The sequence below is a fragment of the Castor canadensis genome, chromosome 3 (assembly GCF_047511655.1).
Source record: "Castor canadensis chromosome 3, mCasCan1.hap1v2, whole genome shotgun sequence".
Lineage (NCBI taxonomy): Eukaryota > Metazoa > Chordata > Mammalia > Rodentia > Castoridae > Castor > Castor canadensis.
Window position 1 is genome coordinate 198453026 of NC_133388.1, and position 22960 is coordinate 198475985.

The 22960-nt window shown below is 50.6% G+C and overlaps 1 protein-coding gene across 12 annotated transcripts; it reads left to right on the forward strand.

Moving 5' to 3' along the window:
- The first annotated feature begins 6634 nt into the window (after positions 1 to 6634).
- On the forward strand, positions 6635 to 21491 carry Zfp41 (ZFP41 zinc finger protein). 12 transcript variants are annotated; one of them, XM_074069345.1, is made up of 7 exons: positions 6635 to 7195; positions 7614 to 7828; positions 8126 to 8177; positions 8570 to 8647; positions 10029 to 11608; positions 13806 to 13905; positions 19539 to 21491. In XM_074069345.1, the coding sequence occupies exon 5, from the start codon at positions 10198 to 10200 to the stop codon at positions 10792 to 10794; it is 597 nt and encodes a 198-aa protein (XP_073925446.1). In that variant the 5' UTR covers positions 6635 to 7195; positions 7614 to 7828; positions 8126 to 8177; positions 8570 to 8647; positions 10029 to 10197; the 3' UTR covers positions 10795 to 11608; positions 13806 to 13905; positions 19539 to 21491. The 12 variants fall into 12 exon arrangements, with proteins under 12 accessions (XP_073925446.1, XP_020025974.1, XP_073925447.1 ...); XM_020170385.2 differs by lacking the exon at positions 8126 to 8177 and adding an exon at positions 17918 to 18107; XM_074069346.1 differs by lacking the exon at positions 8126 to 8177 and adding an exon at positions 18148 to 18243.
- The last annotated feature ends 1469 nt before the right edge of the window (positions 21492 to 22960 follow it).

The following is a 22960-nucleotide window of genomic DNA, read 5'->3' on the forward strand; positions in this document are numbered from 1 at the left end:
TTTTGGGTATATCCCCAAGAGTCCTTTGCCTCCCTCTTAAGAGGACCCTGTGATTACCTGACCCAAAACAATCTCCCACCTCAGACCCTCAACTTTGTCACATCTGCAAAGTACCTTCTGCCATATGAGGCACCAGTTACAGATTCTACAAGCTCTGAAATGAACCAGGCATCTCCCTTGGCAAAAGCTGGCCCCTCTCCCCTCAGAGGCCCCAGCACAGCCGAGCCCTTGCAGCACCTCAGGCCTATATGGCACCTGCAGTGAGCACCTGGCTGCCCATGCTCCCTCCCTCTCAGACCTTGCAGCTCCCCAGCTTCCAATTCCAGAGTGGCACAAACTCCACCACACAAGAAAGGACCTGAGAGCAGGCCCACACCAGCTGAGAAGCAGACAAAGGGCAAAGCAGCAGTGCACGTGTCCAAAGTCATCTACCAACACAGGGTTCTCCCAGCCTCCCTCCTCTTCTCCCCCACCAATCCCCAGAGGCCAGGCTCCTGCAAAGGCCTTGCACACTCTGCAAAAGTGGGCTGCAGCTGGGCTGAGGGCACATCTCACTCAGGACTGCTTTCAGCTGCAAGGAACAGAAAACCCATCTAATTACAGCTTTTTAAATGGAAGGTTACCTGGTACATTCTGGCACACACCTGTATTTCCAGCTACTTAGGAGGCTGAGCTTGCAGAATCCCTTAAGCTAAGGAGTTTGATATCAATCTGGGCAACATAGGAGACCTCAATCAATAAAGGGGGGAGGGGGAGAGATATGTCAGTGGTAGAGGGTGTGCCTAGTGTAAGCAAGGCCCTGGGTTCCATGATCAGCCCCAGAGGGGCGGGGCAGGGGAGTCTTAAAATAGCGCCTTTGTCTTGCTGGCATAACAAGAATTCTGGACACCTGCTAGCTGACTCAGCGGCTTAGCAACCCCAGGAGGAGTTCATTTCCAGGAATGAGCAGGCAGAGACCCACCTACACCCGTCAGGGAGATGTGCCTAACCTACCTGTTGCCCAGGAAAGGACTTGCTGAGTGCTGGCCCTTCCAGCCCCCATGGGGCAGGCAGGGCATGAGAAGGCAACTCTACAAATTATCCAGGTTACCCGGAGCCTGCACTTGACCCCCGGTCCACATCTCCCCAGTCAGATCACTTGCTGCCTACTCATGTAGGATCTGGGAGAAGGTGCAGGGACACCAGGGGTCCTGAAACCTGAGAGCTGGGCCCTGCAGGCTGAGGCCACAGCTGCCTGGTGTCCCCAAGGAAGGACATGGGCCAGCAGGAGAGTCAGAGGGGACCCCGAGTTGATGCTAAGGCCTGCACATCAGAAGGGAGAGGGTCTTACAGCAAGCACTACATGGCTGGGACCAGAGATACCTGCCCCTACCCCTCTAGCTGTCATTCTCTTCTGTAAAATTCAAAGTTGGCCAGGAGCTCATTATAGGAGCCCAGTCAACCTCAGGACATAGGGTGGGGGCAGGGGATGAAGAGACATGGCCAGAACCAAGGCTTTGAGCCCAGTCACAGGACAGATGCCTATCTGGGAGCTTGGCCTTTTTGATCAAGCTCTGGCAGAGGAGGCGGTCAGACCAGAGCCCAGAATCCTGCACACACCTTGGCCCAAGGGGCAGGGCCACAGGTGCTAGAGTCACCAAAAGCCAAACCTCTAGGCTTGTGCTAGAGCTTCCCTGGAAACTCCATCCAGGGCAAGGTGGGGTGTAACAGAAGGCTGCGAGGGCACTGTGGGCCCCATATGCCACCATCCACCTTGCCCAGGTATCCCTGGCCTCTCTTTCTCTCCTGGTCTCTGTCCCACCTCCCCCAGTCCCCCAGCCTCTGGCCTGGGCCCTCTTGTTCTTTTCAGTTGAGTTATTCAGTTGAGTGCTTGGCACCCAGCAGCCATTGTGCACACTTTTATGCCACAGTGACCATCAAGGCTCCAGCAGGTCCAGTGTGGGAGGCGCCCTGCCAGCTTCAGCCTTGCTGTGTGTCCTTTCCCATTGACTATGCAAACCTGTTTTTTTTGGCTGGTGTGAAAGTAACTGGTGACCCAGCCTAGAAATGGAACAGGGACCTCAGGCTCTGTAGCCCTTCATTTTCCTGGGCTGCTTTGAGGCTCTGGGAAATTCTCCCCAGCTTGTGCCCAGACCCTAACACCACAATCTCTGGAGTCGGCTTTTCTAGCACTCCCACGAACCGTGGCAGTAACTAGATGGCAACAGAGAACCTTGCCCTGAGCTGTTGCTGCCCTTGGACACTTTGGTTCCAACTGCCTCACTGTGGGGTATACAGGGCCATACCAATGAGCTGGCTGGAAACAGACACGATCACCCACCCACCCCACCACCCCCAGGCATGTGGGTCACCTGCGTAGGTTGAGATTCCTGCCTCTGCCACAGGCCCAAAGATACAGAACACAAGGGTTGAGGGGCTGGGCTAGGCTGAGCTCCATGGAGGCATAGGTGGGCCTTCAAGGTAGTCTCTACTGAGTTCACAAAAGTGAGCTGGCCCCAGGACACCAGAGGAGGGTATTGAGGGGCCTTCTTTGTGGAAAAGCACATGTACCCCACATCATGTACAGGAAGCCCTGGCCCCTCCCTTTCTGTTCAGGTGACTGTGGTCACCTAACAAGTAGTCAGGAAGGGCATGTCCTTTCCTACCTGGCCTTAGGGCACCATTGAAACAACTCTGGCAGGTGTTGGTGCTGTGGCTACTTGATGTGCAGCAGAGGCTCTGCCTTCCCTCTGTTTTCCTTCCAGAACCATTTGGGCTCACCAGTTCTGCCCGTGTTCCTGAGCACAGTCCTTGCAGACTCAGAGGAGATAGCCCTCTCTGGTCTCCACTGCAGTACCAGCTGAACATCAGAGACATTTCCATCGCCATTCCCCTTTTCAGGTCCTGAGACTGAGACTGAGAAGAAGCATGGGTTCCAGGCCACAGAGAAGCCTCTGAGAGGGTTCCAAGTCAGAGGACGCTGTGCCTGCACAGCCTGCGCTGCTCTCCCAGTTCTGGCAACTCAGGGCTTCCTATGTGGCTCTTTAGGAAAGGGCCGGGGTAGGTCCAAGTGCAAACTCTGGGAGTCTGGGAGGCAGCTATGTCCTTCCCTGTAGGACCTGTTCCCCTTGGGTCAAAGCACACAGCCTTCTCTCCATAGGCACTGTCCAGAGACTTGGCTACCTCTGATGTGACCCGAAGCTGTGACATGACTTGAGGCCTTTCAGGGATGAAAATGTGGATGGATTGAGCTTCCACATCTGGGTGGGGAAAGCCAGATTCAGAATGCATGGAGCTCCCAGTGGGGCAGAGAAGGGGTCATAAAGAACCTGCCCGAGTGGGTTGGGGGTGTCATAGATGACAGAAATGGACTCTTTGTTGTGCTGGAGCTTAGAGTGCAAGATCAAGGTGCCCGCAGGGCTGGTTCCTCTGAAGGCCTCTTGCCTAACGTGTAGCATCATCTTCCTGTGTCCTCACATAGCTGTCCCTCTGTGTCCTGAGCTCTTCTTGTTGGACATGTCATATTGGATCACCTGAATGACCTCCTTTTACCTTAGTCACCACTGTAACAATCATATCTCTAAACAGTCACACTCTAAGGTCATGGGGTTGGAATGTGACCTATGACTTTTAGGGACACAGTCCAGCCCATTAGAGAGCTCTTGGCATTTGGCCAGAGCCCTGGGCCATCAGCAGCAAGGAAATCAGGGAGGCAGAAGGACCATTAGGTGAAGGACTGGCTTTTGTGCTCCTGGGTGCTGATGTCACCACACAGCAAGGCCACACAATTACACTCAGCCATTACCAACACGAGGATGTCACACACTCACCCAAATGCACATGCACACACAGTTTGCCTCTGGCTGACCACCAGGACAGTACAAGTTTGATCTGTAGTATGTCAAGTGGCACTGGCCATTTGCACCAGTCCAACCTGGAAGAAAGTGGGGCATTTGGCCTAAGGCTTGAGTGACTGAGTAAGCTACTGTGAGTTGCCCTGTGATGGCTCCTTTATCACTTGGTCACTTAGCTGACACTTGCAGTCTTGCCCCTGGGCCCAGGCCCAGTATGGAGAGATGTGGCTTGGCTCTGGTAGAGCCCAGTCAGCTGGAAATACTGTGACAAAGAGGAACATGTCTATCCCAGGGGCCAGTAGTTCCAGGAGGGGAAAAGTCCCATGCTGCAGAACAACCTCTGGGTGGTTGACTGGGAGCAAGCCCAGTGAAACACTGTGGTCCCTCCTCACTGGGACACACGGTGACCTAGTGGCTGGAGTGAGGGGTGCCCTGGCCTGCCTCCAGGAAGTCAGGAGGGTGCCCAGTCCCGTCTGTAGATTCATTGGACAGGTCTGGCACACAGACCCTGAGGATGGCCCCCTAGATCAAGTGTGTCCTTTGTGCTCACACTCACCCTGCAGTCACTGGTTCCTGCTCTTATCCATCACTGCACAAGAGCCCCTGCCCCCCTGAAGGGGACAGAGTCCAGGGACTTGATTCCTCTGAGGTTCCCTCGGGGCTTCCTGCCTCCCAGGACAGGAAGCAGCAGATTGGGGTGGCGCCTCCTGCTCCTCATCCTGAACTATGAGAACTCACTGAGGAACAGGCACTGTGCCCAGAACAGGAAATTCCTGAGGAAGGAGAATCGTCATTAGGAGCCTCCTGAGACCACTGGGGCTTGAAGAAGCCAATTGAGACCAGGACAGGTTGGTGCCACCAGAAGCAGAGTGAGGCCACCCAAGACCCCCACACGGACAGTCATTAGCAGGAACTTCCCAGACAGAGAACCATCACTAGCTCAGTGTCATAGGAGACAGTGCCTCCTTGGCCTAACCTTAAATGGTACACACCACAAGGGTACTGCCCACTGGACAGCAGGGTAGTTCAGGGTCCAGCTGTTTCAAAGGCTGCTTTCAAAGGCCGGAGACTTCTCAGCAGCAGAGATACCTGGGGAGAAGTCACATTGCCATTTCAAATGTTCATTGGAGAGGAGTTATGAACCATGTGAGCAAAGCTAGAGGCTCCCACAAATAGGAGCAGAAGTCCACAGAGGACGGACACTGCAAAACAGAAATTGCCCCCACGGAAGACCCAGCGAGGGGGACAGAAAGATGAGCCAGAGTGGGAGAGCTCTTGCAGGCTACACATGGGACTGGGGATCACATCTACAGTCCAGCTACCACCTAGCTCCACCTGGCCGGTTAGAAGATGGGCAAGAGACACCACTGAGTAGGATGTGTAGATGCCACAGGCCCTTGAAAAAAATTCAACATCACCAGCCCTCAGGAAATGTCAATTAAAACATCTAGGAGGCAGTCTCCCCACACCTATCCAATTGTTCAAAATGAAGAATAGCGGCCACACCAAATGCTGCTGCAGACATAGGAAATGGTCATTCCCACAGTGATGTGGAATGCAAATGGTGCCGCAGTTCTGGAAAACAGCCTGGCTGGTTCTTATAAAACTAAAACACAACCACTGTGGCCAGCAACTGCACTCCTGGGCATTGATCCCAGAAAAATGAAGGTTGCAGGCACACAAAAACCCATACATAAGTGGGTGTTCACAGCAACTTGTGACAATCAAAACCTGGCAACAGTGTGGCTGTCCTTCAGTGGGTGAATGCTTGAACAAGCCGTGGTGCACACACCTTGGAGCAGCTCAACAATAAGAAAGAAAATGAACCAGGGCTGGGATGCAGCTCACATTGTGGAGCACCTGCCTAGCAAGCATGAGGCCCTGAGTACGAACTCCAGTCTGGATGAATAAGGAAACAAAAAAGGAATGAACAACTTAAATACATAGCCACCCCAGTGAATCTGCAAAGAGTGATGCTGAGTGACAAAAGGCAAGATCTACAGGTTGCACACTGGACAATTTCATTTATTTAGCATTCTAGTGCCAATTTTAGGAATGGAAAGAATTCACTAGGGGCTGCCAGGGGTCCGAAATGCAGGCTTCTCTGGCGTGGGAGCCTTAGCACTGTATTGTAGTCAGGCAAAATCGCACTCCTTGGAGAAAACCACGATGGATCTCTATTACCTCGTACAACTGCATGAGAATCTACAATTATCTCATTAAAAATTTTCGTAAAAAAATAAAGACAGCAATCTCAGGAGTCCAGCTGCAGAGAAGACTACACTGCACGTGTGGACCTCACTGAACACTGGGAGCCCCTGGTGGGAGGGAGGCATGCTCTCCACTGGTTGCCTCCCCTGAGCAACCAGGGTTAGTTACTGGACAGGGGCCCTGTCAGTGCACTGGGGGAGAGTCCGTGGGCCTCCAGCCCTGTGCACCCACGGAGGAGGGCTTCCTCGCAGCTCAGGATTGAAACCAAGGAGACCCAGGGATGGGTCGGATGCGGGGAATCCGATTCTGCAGGCTGAGCCTGAAATAAAGGCCCGAGGCTTGCCAGGGGCGGTGAGACGAGCCTGTAGGACCCAGAACTGGAGGCCAGCCTGGGCTACACAGTGAAATCCTATCTCAAATAAGATTTTTTTCAAAGAGGTTTACTTAGCTCACGGTTCTAGAGGCTGAAAGTCCAGACAGCATAGGAAGGGCTGGAAAAGAGGGAGCAAGGGCAGGAGGTGAAAGCCCGGGAAGGAGGGGGCGGTCCTGAAGGGGAGGATGGAGTTGGCTTCCAACGCGAGGACGGAGGCGGGTCCAGAAAACGCTGGGGGAGCGCGTGGGGCCGCTGGAGAGGACGAGAGCCCGGCCTTGCACTCAAGGACGACGGAAAGGGACGCGATGACGGGCATCACGACTAGGAAACTACAAGGGAACTGCAGGCGGCTGGAAGTCGTGGGGAAAGCAGGCCGGTAGGGGCGGGGCGCGGGCGGCCACTGACCCGCCAGGGACAGGCGCCGCTAGCTGTCCCAGTGGAAGCCCTGCGGGAGCAGGCGGTTCGAGGCACCACCGAGAACACGGGCTACGGCTCCTAGAGCGGCACCGGAAGAGGCGGGTCTTCCTGTAGAACGCGGAGGGGTGGGCGGGGCCGGCTTAGGGCGGAGCGCGACGCCCACCACCGAGAAGCTGGACGACGAGTCCTAGAGCGACAGGAGAGGGGGCGGGGCTTGCTGGGGGCGGCGCCTTGGCGCGGGAGATGCGGGAGCCGCGGGCTGAGGCTGGGAGGGGCGGCCTCTCCTGCCCGCCTTTACCAGGGCTCCGCTGGGCGTCTGCGCGTCGGAGTGGAGGCGTTCGCCACCCCTCGTCTCCACCAGGTACCTCCTGGGTTCGCGCTCGGCGTCTCCGGGATGCGCATGGCGGGGAGGGCAGGGAGGGCAGAAGGAGGGCTGAGCCTCTGGAGTGGGCCCGGCGGGCTGTCCGGGCGCTGGCGTCCGAGCGGTCTCTGCCTTCTCTTAGGCGCGGGCCTTGGTGCCGCTTGGCTCTGGACTCAAAGCGCGCTGACGATCTGGTCTCCATGGTCCCAGGTTTCCGGAGGCGGAGGAGGGAGACGCGAGGTGGACGGGCTTCCTTCCTAGGGAGCCTTCCCCGTGGTGTCCAGCACCCCGCGTCCCAAGAAGAGGGGAAAAGGAGCTGCTCTGGCCAGAACTGAGTGCTCACGCCCACAGGCCTGGGAAATGGGGGAGCCAAGAAGGAGGTCGCTATGGGTATACCGTTTTTAACAATTATTTCTAGGTGCGCAGCAGTAGAGATGGAGCAAACTCAGGCCCTGCCCCTGTGCCTGCCAGCTGGAGTTGGGCAGACGTGACTGTAATGAAGAATGTGCCCTGAGCCGGAGGTATGACGGGGACCTGGGGTTACAAAGACAGACCTGCGCTAAAGAACCTTCCTTCATAAGGAGACTGGGACATCGATAACAAGCCACAGGTGGAGTGACAGTGCCTAACAGGGTAAGCGGTGCTGTGGAGTCCTGGACACATCACACCCCAGCAGGTGTCAGGCTCAGTTGGGTTCACAGACCCCCTCCCCATGGAGTGGAGTTACCATGGAGCCAAGGTGACTTCACACCCTGGCCACCTTGGGAGGTAGGAGAGTAGACTGCTCTTTTGTAGTGGTTCTTGGTTTCCACCTGTTTCCAGCTAAAGCTAGACCCCAGTCTCAAAGTCGACTGGGCCTGTGAGCCTCTGTTCTAGATCGCAGAGCATCCTCTGCCCACTCCAGCCCAGATGACCTTCCTTCACCTTTAGATCTGGCTTCTACCTGCTGCTGAGAACTACCACCTTCCAGAACCACCTCCAGGTAGATAGAGCCTGGGGAAGGTGATGTTAACCTGAATCCAAATTGAGTTTATCTAAATGTTTTCATTTAGGAAAGCCAGACTGTACTCCTGTGAGGCAGCAATTCTGTAGTCATTTTATACGTTACCTTCTTGCATGGGGTAGAAGAAAGAAGGCCTCACGTCTCCTCTTGACTTAGAGAACTCAGAGTGTTTATACACTCAGAGTGCCAGTTGTGATGTGTTTCCCCTCCATTTCCTACTCAGGCTAGATCCCAGCCTCCAACTACAACATGGTTGACTGAGATGGAATACTGCTATACAGAGCACCACACTGTGGGATAAGAGGGCCATTAGAACCCTGGACCTCTTAGTGGGCAAGATTAACCATATGTTGCTCATTCTCTCATTCCAGGCTAAGAATGCCATCTGGAAGAATGGTTCCAGGAGCCAGGTGCAGTCTGCACTCATGGGACCTACAAGGAAGGGAAAGGTGCTTTGATCCTATGGGGATTTCTTCACTCACAGTTTAAAGGGTTTGGGAGGTTTTAAGGCCTTAAGCATAATCCATTAGTTAGCACTCAGAGAGGCAGGTTGAGGAAGCTCAGAAACAGTACAAGAAAAGAATAGACCAAGAGGGCTTCTTTCTCTTCTTTTGCAGTGCTGAGAATTGAACTCAGGGCTAGCTAGGCAAGCAGTTCTACCACTGAGCAATGCCTCCATGAAACATGGACTGTGCAGCTGCTTCTAGATACCTGGGTCGTGTTTGTCATTTGTGTCACAAGGTGGACTAATCAGATTGGTGATGACATAGGGATGCTGTCAGGGACAAGGAATATGTCTTGCCTTTTCCCTGAGCAGCCCCTACAAGAGACAGACAGTTACATAAGGTAACATTCAGCCCATGCAAGCAGCAGCAGGGTGACAGTTACCTGGGGCTTCTCAGGCAGGGAGACAGTGGAGAAATTGGCCATTGCAGGACCAAATCTGCCACTGACACCATGGGATGGTAATGAAGGTTAAATGTATGGGCATCTGTTAAATGTTTAGAACAGATTTCCTTCCAAACTGATAGTTACTGTTTTAACTTTTATGTCATTCAACAAATATTTAAAAAAGTATGTCCATCTGTTGGGAGCTGTCATAAAGAACTGGAAGAAGCTCAGGAACAAGAAAAAAAATCTACATTTTAGTTAACAAATAAGCAAGAGAAGTTTAGCTATATAAATAAGGGAGCTAGAACAGGCCAAGGGAGAAGGCACATGCAGCTCTGAGAAGGGATTGGTGGAGCACAACTCTGTAGGCCAAGGAGCCAGCCCTGTGCAGGCCTCTGGAAGCAGAATGAATGGTGTGTATGTTTGGGGAACCTAAAGTTGACTGGGGGTGGGGGGGAGTGTACCAAGGGCAAGTGCTTGCCAGTATGAGGGGAACCTTCGGGGATACAGTGGGGTTTGCTGACTGCCGTGGACCATCAGGCACAGCCCTTAGTCTCACCCAGCTCAGAACCAGGCTGTGGGTATAGGGTACCTCACAGCTCCAGAACATACCAACCAGCCTAACTGGAGAAGGAGTGAGAAAGAGCAGGAAAAGGGCCCATTTGGGGAAGTGAAGAAGTGAAAACCATTCAGGGGCCATTAGTCCATGGTGTGTTTGGAGCCTGTTGGACACCAGTGGAGAACCCCTCCACTGACAGGAGGGTTTCTGGCAGCTCCTGAGTAAGAGGTGCCACTCTCCCAGCTGAGGAGACTGGAATAGGGTCGATGGGGTGGAGCTGTGGAGAATCCAGAGTTCAGTGTCCAGGTAGAAATACACCGGGAGTGGGCTGTAGCCCTCAAAGGTGGGATTGATCTGGTGTTTGCAATCTTCTCCAGCAGCAAGAGGACATGTGTTGTCATCTTGATGCCGAGCCTCAGCTACACATGCAGGACATTCACGGCAAGCTGTCTCTGAAGGAGTGAAGTCATGGAGGAGACAGGAATTCCTTGGCCATGAGCCCTTAGTCCATTCTGGCTTCCAGGGTACTTTCTCCTTCCCAGGTCAGCAATGGAAAAGCCTACAGACAGGAAAAAGAAGACCCAGGCCCCAAAGGAGGAGGCAGATGTGCTGAAAGCCCCTCTCAAAGGAGAAAATGCATGCGGTGGGAAAAAGTCAAGCAAGAGACCTGCAGCAGGCAGCAAGCACCACAAGGAGCCCATCTTGAGCCCTGAAGATGAGGCACACCTCTTCGATGCCTTTGATGCCTCATTTAAAGATGACTTTGAGGGGGTCCCTGTGTTTGTTCCCTTTCAGAGGAAGAAACCCTATGAGTGCAGCGAATGTGGGCGAATCTTTAAGCACAAGACAGATCACATTCGCCATCAGAGAGTTCACACTGGAGAGAAGCCTTTTAAGTGTGACCAGTGTGGAAAGACTTTCCGGCACAGCTCTGACGTCACTAAGCACCAGAGAATTCACACCGGCGAGAAGCCCTTTAAATGCGGGGAGTGCGGAAAGGCCTTTAACTGTGGCTCCAACCTCCTGAAACACCAGAAAACACACACTGGAGAGAAGCCTTACGAATGTGAGGAATGTGGGAAAGCCTTTGCCTACAGCTCTTGTCTCATCCGGCACCGGAAACGTCACCCACGGAAGAAGCACTGAGCAGGAGTGATTTGCAGGACTCAGTGTGCCGCTTCACCGTGGCTCCCTCATTCAGCACTAGATGGAGCCCCAGGGTTCATGTGCAGTGTATTGGATGTGCCTCTGGCTGCCCACCTCTGTCACCAGGAAAATCCACCCATCAGACATGTGAGTGCACAAGAGGCCTTTCTGTCCTACAGTGACTGTGCACTAAGCCAGTGATTAACATGGAGGCTCCTCAGGACTCAGTGCCAGAGAGACACAGATGTGTTAACTGCTGTCCATGGGACAGCCTTGGGATGCCAAGAATGCCCAGCAGAAGAGGCATTGCTGGTGAGCCAGCACCTCCCGCTGCCATCTCTGCCTGTGTTATCCCCTCTACTTCAGCCATTTCACCAGCACTTTTGAGGGCTTTAGTCTGTGGTCACTTACCCCTCTGGGTCCCCAAGCCCAGCCCCATGCAGCCTGGTAGGAGCCAGGGACCTGGAGCTAAATAGCAAGCAAGTCCTGCTTGTACCCACACAGCTGACTTCACGGGCCATCCCGCAGTTTTTCTCTTCTCAGGCTGAAGCACCAGTCTCTGAGCTGAGGTCAGGCCCTGTTCTGGAACTGGGTCACACAGTGTGCCCTCCTGCCCTAGCCAACATCCTTGATGGGCAATCTGACTCACTGGATATTCCATCAGACACAGGCTCCTCAGGCCCTTGAAAGCTGCCACCGTGAGAGATTTCTGGCCTGGCTGGTGAGGTGGCCCCCAGTGTGCTGTTAGCGGTTTTGATGCACTGGACCTTCAAACACAGTGGTGACCCAGCCCCGACAACAGCTCTCCACTCAGGTTAGTTACACTTCCCTGCCTGTCCCGATGTCTGTCCTACCCCAAGGCAAGTCCATGTGTCCCAGGAGTGGTCTAGATAGAGCCTGTGCTCTTGGGACTGGTCTGTAGGAAGACAGCAAAGTGACTGCCAATCAGGAGGTAGCACAGCTATTTATTGGGAGAGTGTTTTCACCTGCTGGACATTTAAGGAATAATAATGATCTTAGTCTTTGGGGACTCTACCTTGAAAGAAAGGTCCCCGGCCAGAGCCAGAGATGGTCTTATCCCTCAGGCACAGAAACTGCTGGACAGGCACCACCACAAATGGTCAAAAGTGACTGTGTTCCAGTGGAAATGTTTTACTCAGGCTATGGTTTTTACTGTAGGATCCTTCTAAAAGCTGAAACATCAGAACTCTGTGTGGTTGGGCCCCTCCCAAGGGGCAGCAACAAGCAGCTTGGCCACTGCAGTGTCAAGGGACATGTGGCTGCCATCCAGAGTGGCCTGCGGCCTCCTTTCTCCTGAGAGCCCATCCAGGCTCCATGCTTACAGTTCTACTTACAGAACCGTTCAAAATAGGTGCAAAACATACTATTTCCCCACTCCCACACTAGCTGGCTTGGCCCAGAAGCCCACTGTTGGCTGGGGGAGGTCTGGAGCATTGCCATTGTTGCTTTGTGGAGAGGTTGTTCAGTTCATGCCTCTCTGGAGTCCATTTTCCAAAAGGTTGTGCTTCTGAGCCACTAGCACAGCCTCCTCAGGGTTCACACACACCACACAAAGCTTTCAGTAGAAAAATACACCTGAATCCCAAAACCACACAAAAGCCACTGTAGTTTGTAGCGTCTGGCCCAGCTAATCTACAATAGTACCAGAGCCCAGTAAATCACCTACCATGGCCGAGTCTTGGTCCATAGGATGTTCTCTGCAGTCAGACTCCCACCAGGCTCCTGGGAGTTGTGATCCACTCACTGCTCTCACTGTGGACTACAATGTGACTGTCGCCCCACCTGGGTAGCTCCCAGAGCTGCAGGCGAACCTTAGCTCATATTGCCTCTCCACAGGGCAGAACATTCCAGGTTGGGGGCCTCCATCCCTGGGATCACCTTTTGCAGGTGTTCCTGGTAGTTTCCTACCTAGGCTGGATGGCTTCACAGCACTGTCCCAGGAAAGGAAGCCTCATAGTCTCAAACATGGAGATTTGATGAAGTGAAATTATGGAAAGACAGGTATCAAAACTGGTGTATGAGACATGTGTTCACACATTCATGCAGTGTGGTCCTGGGACATTCGAAACCTGGAGTGTAACTGTCTCCCAGGTGGCAGGGCCCCATTGGTAGCTCAGTGTGGCCTCGCCGGCCCCAGCTTCATATCCCATGTCCTGCTGACCAAGGATGTGAGCTGAGGTTTTCAGGAGCACCAAGTCATCATGTCTGCAGTTCACTCTAAATGTTAAGTGAGTGTACACTTAGCGAGCCACTGGGCAGGCTGGCCCAGTACAGTGCCTCATGAATCCGGATCAGAGGCAAAGAGCCCAATAATAAATGTTCCTAGCTGTATCCATACGGTCTCTGTCATACTTTCTCACCTCTACCACACAACACAACAGCAGTTGCAGGTGGCACAAACTGTATGACGCGGCTATGTGCCAACCAATGTTGTGGAAAGAGGTAGCAGCCCCAGGCTGTGGCTTGCTGACACCTTGATGCAGGTGAGTGAGAGTTCAGGCTACAGAGAGCCTGCAGACTTGTTCTTGTAAGCTTTGTGTAGGTCTTAAAGTGCTTCACTACTAGATGGTGGCTAGGAAAGCCTGGCCCAGAAGTCAGAGCCCTGAATGAGGAATGGGCTGGAGCCGCTCAGAGCATGTCCTCTACTGTTTGATGTTGCAGGAGGATGGCAGTGTGGACATAGAGTCTACAGCCCAGGTACTCACACTTCCTTAGGGATGTCTGTTTTGGGTTTGATTTTTATTTGAATTGTAGTATTGTAATAATTTCTTACTGCTGTTTCCAGTAGGAAGTATCACTTTTAGTGAGTGCACAATAACACGTTAACTAGGAAAGCCAGAGCAGATTACCCATTCCCTAACCTGACTACAGAGGCCGTCTCTGACTTAGTTTACTGTAAATGATGCTGTGATAAATGTCCTTTCCTCCAGTGGAAAATCAGAAATAAAAACATAAAATGTGAAAAAAAAAAATGTCCATTCCTCATTTAGGATGGGGCCCAGATGTGGAGTGTCATGCTACCAAATACCTGCCTGTGTGGGGCCACATAGACAGCTGCAGCAGTCACCCTAGCCCTCCTGCAGCAGGAAGGTAAGTTCTTAGTCTTTTTTTTACTTTTTCTAGTACTGGAAATAAAACTCATTCATACTTACTGAGTGTGAATGAGGACAGTGGTAGTGGGGACTACCACTGAGCTACGTCCCCAGCCCCAGGTTCCTAATATTGCCAATGAACCTGTAGAAAAGAGACACATTTTAATCTGATATCCTTAATCTCTGGGGAGGAAGTAGTTGGTGGAGAGCATAGACCCTTCAGCCAAAAGTCACTAACTCGTCCTCTGGCTCTGTAGCCATGCATGTCATTGAACTGCTTCATTCCTCAGTTTCCCTAAGTTTCAAATGGGGAGGCTACAGTGCTCAACCCTGTAGGGTCATCGAGAAGTCAATGACTTGATAAGAGGAGGTTTAAGTATAGTTCTAGTTAATACTGATGTTCATAACATTCCTATGTGTTAGTGTTCCTAACGAGATCAGATATTCCTTTACAACTTGGGAGAGTATCCTGTAAGCCATCAGCCCTGGATGCTTCTTCCACAAAAAAAACAGGAGCTGAATTCAACAAAATCATACAAAAACAGCAAAAGATATGCTTCTTTAATGTACTTGGAATTAAAACTATATGGTTCATGGTTAGGAGAGAAATGCACAACCAAATCAGAAACAGTCTGCTGTCTTCTTTTGCCCCATCTTTTTGGCACAGACAGATGGACTCAATTCCTATTTCTTCCCATTATCACCATCATGATAGCATACTGCCAGCAGCCACCAAGATCAGATCTTTAAGTTAATGTTGTTTGTGTTTTGTTGTTTAAATGAAACTCACATGCCAGGAAAAAGAATACCTGAATAACCAAGTCAAAGACAAAAACCTAAGGAAGTTTTTAGCACACCTGATGCTCAGTGGTAATGCTACTTACCAGAAGCACTGGGTCCAAAGGCTGCAGCAAGCTGGCCACCTGTGTGCTGTCACTGCAGAGGAAGAGCTGGGAGCCAGTGAAAAGTATAAAAGAGCAGAATAAGCACAAGGTACACAGAACAATGAAACCAATGGGAATAGATGCCCTTGAGAGAATAAGTAAGCTGAAAGGATGATTAAAATGGACATCCTCTGGCAAACTGATGCAGAAAAGAGAGGCTAAGTTCAGATACATCAGAGGAAGAAAAGGGAAGGAAACACTGGCAGTGAAGTGAGAACTCAGATGAAGTAGCCTGATTATTAGTAGGAAACTAATTTACCAAAGCATCTCAGAGAAATAGAATCCTGCCGGGCGCTGGTAGCTCAGGTCTGTCAGCCTAGCTACTCAGGAAGCAGAGATCAGGAGGATCGTGGTTCGAAGCCAGCCTGGGGAAATAGTTTGTGAGACCCTACCTCGAAAAAACCCATCACAAAAAGGACTGGTGGAGTGGCTCAAGGTGTAGGCAGTGTAGGACCTGAGTTCAAACCCCAGTACCACAAAAAAAAGAATCTTGTAACCCTTGTGGAGATGGTATTGACAGTTGGCAGTCTTCCCCAAAGAACACCATGTCCAGGCGGTATACAAAGAAGTCCAAGAGACAGCAGCTCCATATAGGGACCAAAAACAAAACAGGACCACACCCAGCCCTTTTTTTAAGGAGCTGATGTAACCTTGAAGTGCAAATTACAGCTCAGTGTCACGCAAACAGACACAAAGTCCTAAACAAAAGAGTAACAAACCAATTTCAGCAGAACATAACAAAACCATACATAGCTTGACCAACTCAGGCTTATTTCAGGGAAGTGTTTGGTTTCAAATTGGCATAATTTATCATATTAACACTTTTCAGGAGAGAGGAACACTATATTGTCTTGACAATGCACTGGCTAAAATTCAGCATGCATTATTGATTAGGGTCTCTTCATGAACAGGGAGTATAATAGATAGTATAAAATAAGACAATATCTGTACCTCTATAAACCTGTGCCTCAAGGTTAAATGTTAAGTAGTGTTCCCTTTAAAACCAAAAACAAGGGTGTCTACTCTTGCCACTTCAGTCAGCATTGTCTGGGTGTTCTATCCAGTGCAGCAAGACAAGGAAGATACCTGTAAGATTAGAGTGGAAAACGTAATCGTCATGATTAGTAGATGCTGTTACTGTCTACCTAGAATTCTGAAAATGGTCCCCAGCTATGGAAATGATAGGAGTTTAGAAGGTTGTCACATAGATAAATATGTAGCTGTCAGCTGAAGTTTATATGTGGGAGAACATGAAGCCATGACTCAGAGATTTGCACATGAATGTCCACAACAGCATGGTTCCCAGTAACCATGGGCAGCTGGGTGTAGTGGATCCCATCAACAAAATGTAGCAGACTTTTGACTCCTGGAGGAAGAGAGAAAACATGATACTTAGTGAACCAAGCCAGACAGCAAAGGACAAGGCTGTGTGGTTCCACTTGTGTGGCTCCTAGAGCAGGCAAGTTTGTGGAGAGGGAGAACAGGGTGCCAGGGCTAGGAGATTGGGCAGCTGTGTGCTGAGGACAGAGTTCATGCTGGGGTGATGAATGTACTGGATATGCATGTGTCCCTAAAATGTATCTGTAGAGATCCTGTCCCCTGGTGTGGTGTTAGGAAGGGGACCCTGATGAGGTCATGGAGTGGATCTTCATGACAGGATTGGTACCCTCTTAAGAGGCCATGAGCTCTTGCCTTTTTCTCCCATGCAAGGATGCAACAAGAAAACAGCTTTTCTGCAGCCTAGCCCTGCAGGCACTGATATCAAACTTCCAGAACTGAGAGAAACACTTTGCTTGTGTGTCTGTGGCCACCTAGTCCCTGGCACCAGAGCACTTGTTTATAACCTCCCAGAGGGACTGTGCCAGTGAGGAACTTTGGGATGTAGAGAGTCACAAGTGGTACACAGCATTGTGAATATATTTAATGCCTCTGAACTACACACTTACAGATATTTACAAAGACAAATATGTTTTAACACAATGAAAAAGTAAGCTGAATTTGATATGCTGTTTTTAAATACCGTTCTTAAATATATTCTAGCAACAAAAATGTACAAGACTTATGTAGAAAATTTTAAATTTCCTTAAAGACATTAAGTATATATTTGAAGGAAATAAATCATTAATAGAAAGTCCTATGGTTATAAAGATATTCTCCCCCAATTTAACTTAGACTTGGTATAAGTCTAATTAAAATCCCAGTCAGGTTTTATAGTGGACACTAAGCTAATTAAAAAATATATGTGGTAATAAAATGCTTGCCCAGCACGTGGGAGGCCTTCGGTTCAGTCCCTAATGTCGTGTGTGTGTGTGTGTGTGTGTGTGTGTGTGTGTGTGTGTGTGCTCTTGCGTGCAGAGTAACAAGACAGTTGGAGGTGTGGAGAACCTGCTTTACCAGAAACCAGAGCCTCACAGCATTGCAAACACTGAGGGGATGTGGAAAGGAGAAGGAAAAGAGTCGGTGGAGGGACAGTAGGGACAAGCCCTCGGGCTGGAGGGTGTGCCCTTGAGGGCTGGTCCGCATGCTGAGGGTGGGGCCAGTCAGTAAATGGCTATGAGACATTATCTGTGTGAAAGATTAAACTGAATCTGTGCCTGAGCCGTTTGGAAAACAATCTCAGGTCGGTTGAGGGCTTAAATGTGAAGGTAAGACTAAAACTTTCTAGACATAAACAGGGAAATAATTATGATTTCAGGGAAAGAAAGGAACTCGTAAACGAGATATTTAAAAAGTGCAAATCAGGCTGGGCAGCAGCAGTGATTCTCACCTATATCCTAGCTCCTCAGGAGGGAGAGATCAGGAGAATTGCAATACAAAGCCAGACCAGGTAAATAGTTTGTGAGAGTCTGTCTCTAAAACCCATCACAAAAAAGGGCTGGTGGAGTGGCTCAGTGTAGGCCCTGATTTCAAACCTCCGTAAGTACAAATCAGCTACTAAGCAGCACAGGCAGCATGCAAACCCTGGGCAGCTACTTATTAGTAGAGCCACCATCCATGACAGTGGGCTGAGTGAGCCCACTCCTTTTGTCCTCTGAGGTTTGTTGGTGATGTCCTTCTTTCCTGTAGAATGCTTGGCTTGTGCAAGAAGCTCCATCAAGGTGTTTTCCAAATCTCTTGCCCTGATCCATGCCTATACTCAGGAGAGAAAGAGGGACCATGCCCAGAGATCAACCAAGACAGCGTGTGCACGTGCACTGTGCACACACCCAAGGGCCCACAGCCTGCATAGCAAAAGAGCACAGACTTGTGTCCAGAGGTGAGAACTGGCCTTGTTGATGATTGCCTTCTGCTTCCAGCCCTCCTCTCACTCAGAAAGTGAACTCAAAGCTGGAAAATAAGGACCAAATCATAGACAACAGAAAAGAAGTAGCCTTTCTGCTAGAGCTTTCTCGGTAGGTCCTTTCCCAGCAAACCCCAGTAAAAATTTTAAAAATAAAATTATAAATCATAAAGGAAAAGATGGATGACTTTAATCATGCTAAAATTTAGGCAGCCGATCCCTATGGTCCCAGAGCCAGCTGTGATAGAATATGTGCTTTGGGGTCATGGAATCACTTTGTTTAACTTCCGGACACAAAGGCTGCAGACCCAGGCCTCCTGGCAACTCTGAGAACCTTAGAGAGAGTTCTGGGCAGTTGAATATGAGCAGATGGGGTGGACTGTGCCTCCAGGCGTGGCCTCCAGAAGGTCCCACAGTCACCTACTCCCCTCCCTTCATGAGGTGAGTGAGAGGCAACTGCTGAGTCAAGATTGTTGGGTCTTTATCATTGCGCCGGGCTACCTACACTGACTGCTGCAGCAAATGACTGATGATCCCAATATAAAGAACTCAGAAGAATCTGGTTTTTTTGAAAAACATATCCAAGCATGAAGATGGGCAAAAGACACAGGCAGTTCACAGATGAAAACAGGAATGGCATGTAAACATATGGAACGATGCTCAGTCTCTGTTGTTAATAGCCAGGGAATGCAAGTTAAAATAAGATACAGCCTTTTACCCAAGAGAATGTTGAAATGTGATTGCTTCATACGGGGAGGAGCCCAGAAACTGATCCATGCTGTAGGAATGTCACATGGTGAAACAATGCTGATAGGTGGCCTGGCATTTCCCATAGAAGGTTTGCATTCCCTGCTATCCCAGAAACTACTTGTTTGTTCACACCAAAGAGACTTGTACATGTGCTTGGAGACATGTGCAGTACAGCGTGCTACTGTATCCATCCACGGTTCAGGGACAAGAAAGCAGCCACTACGTCCACTAACAGACAGCACATTGAGCAGAGAACATGAGCCAGAAGACATGAGATTTTAACCACTGTAAAGTTCAAACCCGGCAGAACTGAGCAGTATGCTGGTGGGTTGTAGCACGTTAAGGTAGAGACGAGCAAAAGGAGGAGGTAGGCTGGGGCCTCCAGCTGGGTGAGGGCAAGTGTCAGCTCTGATGCTTGTTCTCTTCTGTGAAGTTGCATGTGATTGATCAGTCCCAACCTCAAGTTGTCAGAAATAGCAGGCGCTTCCCACCTGAGTATGTGCTGCCCATATCTGGTGCCTTGCTCTTCTTGAGGCCCCTTGGCCAGGGTTGCTGGCCAGACCAACTTCCACATGAGCCAGGCTGTTTGCTTGTTTCATAGTTGCTTTCTCTCAGCACAGGAACAAGGAGTAACCGTGCCTCTTCTCATTTGCTCAGACCATCCTTTCCAGGCTGATAGAGCAGACCACCCAAACAAGAAGCTCCTGAGGAAAAAGTGTACAAAGGAACCTCAGCACCAACAGGAACCAGCCCCACACGCCTGTTCAAAGTTGGAGCAGAGAGGCTTCTCCAGCCATCTTGGCTGAGGCTCATCTACCACAGAGAACACAGCAGCAAGGCCTGCTGGGGATGTGCACCCAGGAAGGCTGTCACCCCAGAGTTGCTTGGCAGCCAGAAAGTCATGCTACAGGTGGGTGAGTTCAAGGAGGTCCTATGGACACAGCGGAACAACTGCAGGGTACTTGATTCCCACCCTTAAACGCTAAGATGATCCATTGTACAGCTTTTCACAGTGACCATTAGTCCTCGCTCACAATCAGCCTGGGCCTGTGGAGAGCTCCCAACACCAGGTCTACTTCAGCGAGGCCTCTCTGGAGGGGTGTCCTACAAACCATCTTGGTGTTCAGAACCTTCTAGACATCTGAGAAGTATCCTAGGGGAAACCTGAGACCCCTTAAGCCAAGTCTCGGGTTATCAGTGCAGGCAAATAGGCAACAAAAGCCAGAAACTCCCTGGGAGCAGAAGGCATCCACACAGCCCCTGGGCTCCACCTACACAGTATCTCCCCAACTGCCATGTCCAGTAGGCACTGCCCACCTGGGCCTTGTCCTTCAGAAAGGGCACTGACTGTGCTGCAGCTGGGCCTCACTCAAAGAGAGCCTCTGCCACAGACCTGACGTCAAGTGTCTCAAGCAAGCCTTTGTGAGCTGCACCAGCGTCTGTCCCTGCAGCCTCGTTCTGGCCAGGAGGAGAAGCAGGAAGGGAGCCCTGGTCTGGGCCTATGTCTCTTCTGCCCAGGGAGGGGCAGTGCTGACCAGCAATTTAGACTTGGCCCTGGCCAGCTCTGCCCTAGTTTCTGACTGGATGTTGACCCCATGGTGTGCCTGGGCTTCATTTCTAGTGACCTCTGGTATCCATCCCAGCTTAGACACCAAGATGTGATCGTTCCCTGTGCAAGTAAGCTGAGACACCAAGACACTACAGAGGAAGGCAGGTCTAGGGGATCCCGGGGAGAAAGGCCAGGCACCCTGGCTCAGGGAACAGGTGCTCTGTGGTTCTGGAGAGACTTGGAGATGGATGGGATGTACTCTAGGTGCCTGCCACACTCTTCTGTAGGCCAGGAGACGGCTCCAGGCATCAGCCTGCATCTGGTACCTTGGAGTTTGGTGTTTGCTGTCTCCTGATTCCTCCTCAAATTCCAGCTTCATGTTCAGAGCAAGCAACTGAGGACAAGCAAACTTGTCCTCACCTGGATTGAAATCCCGGAGACTCAAGCTTGTTGTGGTGACTCCTCACTGACCTCTGGCCTCAGGCTGCCATCCTTGCATACTGCTTGGGGAAGGAGCTCCAGGCCTGAAGAGGGTTCCTGGCATCTCAAAGCCAGTGGCATCCTGCCTGGCTGGTATCTTAGTGGCCACACCTGTTACCTGTGTGAATGATTTGGTGCAGGGATACCCCGCATGTCCAAACGTCCTGTACATTCTTTGTGGATGTGTGTCCTGCCCTTGTGTGCTAAATTGCAATGACCACTGTGTTGTGAGCACTCCTGTAACAGCCATGATCTTGACCTTCGGTGTTGTGGCAGGTATTGTGTGCAATCTGGTATTCCCACTGTAATTTTGTATTGTCTAAAAAACTTAACTTCCAGCTAGCCAAAAGCGACCAGCTTTTATATGACATCTGGTCCTTAGTATCATGGGCATTGGGGTATACATTCTGTTTTGTTTTCCACTTCTGTGACTTACTTTGGATGTGACCCCCAAGCCCCGTGGATGGCTGTGCTGGTCTCCATGTTGCCTTCTGTTGCTGCCAGTTTCATTACCAGACATTGCCTTTTCCTGCTGCTTGTGGATCTATTTTCTCATAGAGTAAACATATATTTCCAGCCAGTGTACTGTGTTCCACTGAGCTCTCTGCAGTTTGAGGGCACTCTCAAGAGTCCCCCCAGGAGGCCACCAACTTCCTCCCCAGGGAATAGCATGGGTGCCATCTTTTAGGTCCTTAGTCACGGGACCAGGGTCCTGGCTGGTCACTGCCTCCTCAGTGTCTCTGGGATGCTTCCATTAAACAAACTTCCAAGAGCCTGACATGTACAGAAGAAAAGTAATCTACTGTATGATAGGAGGGACCCCTTTCCAGTTACAAGACCCGTCCCACCTTTCTGGCCCTAGATCCTGGGATACCAAGCTTGCTTCTGCAGTCAGGACCCCGAGGAAGGCCTGGGAGGCATCCTAAAAAACTCATCCTTCACTTAGGACAGTTGTCACCAAATGGTGACTCTCCTTCAAAAGGATGCTTGGCAGTGTCTGGGGACAGTTTGGGTTGTCACCCCGCAGGATCTGCCAAACATCCAGCGGTACACAGGTTGTCCCTACATCAGCAGTGTCCAATTAGACCCAGGAGATCAGTCAGGGACTAAAGAGGGTTCATAGACACGCAGACAGCATGAGAAACGTCCACAGTTTAAAGTTCAGCATCTGCAGGAACCTAGCGCAACTCTTTTCCTGTTTTTGTTTTTTTGAGACATGTTCTGACTGTGTAGCCCAGGCTGACCTTGAACTCACTTGTGAACAACACTTCTGTTGATTTGTGAGTCAGGACCAGGAGTCTCCAAATTGTCCAGGTTCAAACACCCATTCCCAGCTTAAGAAAAAGCAGCTCGTTACATCAGAACAGCTTCAATAGAACACACTTGCCACCGGCACAGAAGTCATCTCATCAAATTACTAAATCAGTAACAGTTGCATTCCTTCCAGCCCCAAAGCCCTTCCTGTTACCACTGCACCTACTTGGGGTTCTTCCACCCTGATCACATGGATTCCCCTCCTTCACCTGGGCAGGCTGAGGCTTCATCCAGAGTGCGCTGGTGGTGAGAAGCTGCTGCTGTGGTAGCTCAGCTGTGATGACAGCAGCTCCATTGAAGGCTTCCTGCGCCCTGATGGCGGGGCTGGTTAGGAGAACCTGTGTGTGCACCAGGACTCAGAACTACATGCAAAGACACACCCCAAAGTCCATGCAAGGTCCAGAGAGGTCCGTCTTTATGTTGGTTATAGGCTTTTTTTTTTTGTAGGCACTGAGTTTGAATTTAAGGCCTCACTTGCTAGGCAGGCATTAGTGTCCTGGTTATATAACATGTCATTAGTTGGACCTATCATAAGAAAGCTGTTTTTGGTTTTTTTGGTTTTTGTTTTGTTTTCTTATAAGAAAGCTATTGCTCAACAAATGTGAACATTAGTTTTCATTTCTCAGGGACACATGCCCAAGGTCAAATGATGGGTTACAGGCTAAGTGCACATTCACTGTTTGAAGAAATGGCTAAGCCGATTCTCAGCGTGGCTGCACCGTTTTGCATTCCCACT